This window comes from Cynoglossus semilaevis, chromosome 13 (genome assembly GCF_000523025.1).
Source record: "Cynoglossus semilaevis isolate Cse_v1.0 chromosome 13, Cse_v1.0, whole genome shotgun sequence".
NCBI classification, from domain to species: Eukaryota; Metazoa; Chordata; class Actinopteri; order Pleuronectiformes; family Cynoglossidae; genus Cynoglossus; species Cynoglossus semilaevis.
Window position 1 is genome coordinate 319,147 of NC_024319.1, and position 1,787 is coordinate 320,933.

Consider the following 1,787-nt stretch of genomic DNA (forward strand, 5'->3'; position numbering starts at 1 on the left):
CATGCCACGCCCCCCTCGCCCCCCCCCCCCCCCATGGCCTGACAGTCCAGCCGTGTGGGTGATGATGTTCGTCATGTGCCTGACCGTGGTAGCTGTGACTGTCTTCATCTTTGAGTTCTTCAGCCCTGTGGGCTACAACCGCAGTCTCCAGAATGGCAAAAGTGAGTGACGGGTCCAAGGATGTGGTCATGTGATTAAAGAGAACAGGTGTTCATTCAGATTGTACCACTGTGGTTCGTCTACTGGTTGTTACTGCTGCTCTGAAGGCCTTGTTTTCTTCCCCCATCATCCATCACGACAGAGACCGGAGGGTCTACCTTCACCATCGGAAAATCTGTTTGGCTTTTGTGGGCCATTGTCTTTAACAACTCTGTGCCAGTGGAGAACCCCCGGGGAACCACCAGCAAGATCATGGTGCTGATCTGGGCCTTCTTCGCTGTCATCTTCCTGGCCTCCTACACTGCTAACCTGGCTGCCTTCATGATCCAGGAGGAGTACATCGACACGGTGTCTGGGCTCTCAGACAAGAAGGTGGGCCCACGACAGAGCAGTGCTCAGTTTGGGAGGGGGGGGGGTGCAGGGGGGTGTGAATAAGGTGAGTTCAAGTCCATGCCTTTAAATCTATAGTTGGACCTGAGTGAAGGAAGTCAGAGATTTGCTGAATGTTCTGGAACTCTGAGGTCACAGGCCGTTCTTTCCTGGGGAGTTATGGGGGGGGGGGGGGTATCAGACAGATGGGCTGCTTTGTCTGATGCCCTTCCCATCTTACTCTCTAACCTAAAGTTCCAGCATCCTGAGGAACAGTATCCGCCTCTGAAGTTCGGTACAGTACCCAACGGAAGCACAGAGAAAAATATCCGCTCCAACTACCCCGACATGCACCAGTACATGGGCAAATACAACCAGAGAGGAGTGGAGGACGCCATTCTGAACCTCAAGACCGGGTATGTTGTTTTCCCTCCTTATTTACCCTGAACTACAGGCCTTCTCCCCTATGGCCCCCCCTCCCTGAGGGTTCTCCTCAGTCCCCCCCTCTCTCCCCCCCCCGTCTAATCCTCGCAGCTCGTTCCCACTATTCCTTTTTCTGATGGTCAGTTCTGTCCTCCCCCAGTGCACTCTGGGTAGTCTGTATTTAAACATTATAACCCCCCCCCCCCCCATCGTCCTCCTCCTCCTCACACCATTTCAATCTCCTTGTGTTTTCCATTTTCCACAGAGTCACGTCAACATTTCTGTTTTCTTCTCATGATTTTCTTCCATTGCTCTCCGTCACCATGCCGACGTCAGACTGTATCCTCATCAACACCTCCCTTCTCCAGGAACATTAGGAGGTGTGCTGATGAATGTTCCCCCTCCCCCCCTCCCCCACAGGAAGCTGGATGCCTTTATTTATGATGCTGCAGTGTTGAACTACATGGCCAGGAAGGACGAAGGTTGTAAGGTGAGGAGCACTAGTACCAGCAGCAGACACTGGTACCGTACACAGTGTAAATACATGGTGTCACCCGTCCTCTCCGTCCTCAGGTGATGACCATAGGCTCGGGGAAGGTTTTTGCCACCACAGGCTACGGTATCGCCCTGCACAAAAACTCACGCTGGAAACGTCCTCTTGACCTGGCCTTACTGCAGCTAGTGGGAGATGGTAAGAACCTGGGGTGGGGGCGGCTGGGGTCGGGGGCAGGGGGGGGCAATGAGGTCAATGAAGGGGCAGAGAGGAGGGTGACAAGACAGAGGAACGATGGGAGGTGAATGGAGGACACGGGGGGTAGATGAATGAGAGGATGTCG

General features: G+C 53.9%; 1 protein-coding gene across 1 annotated transcript in view; it reads left to right on the forward strand.

Moving 5' to 3' along the window:
* grin2db (glutamate receptor, ionotropic, N-methyl D-aspartate 2D, b) overlaps window positions 1-1,787 on the forward strand; it is a 33,649-nt gene that overhangs the window by 19,229 nt on the left and 12,633 nt on the right. The window contains 5 exon segments of the mRNA XM_025061448.1: window positions 32-161; window positions 302-531; window positions 784-944; window positions 1,372-1,441; window positions 1,525-1,642. Of these exon segments, the coding sequence (XP_024917216.1) occupies window positions 32-161; window positions 302-531; window positions 784-944; window positions 1,372-1,441; window positions 1,525-1,642 (709 nt within the window).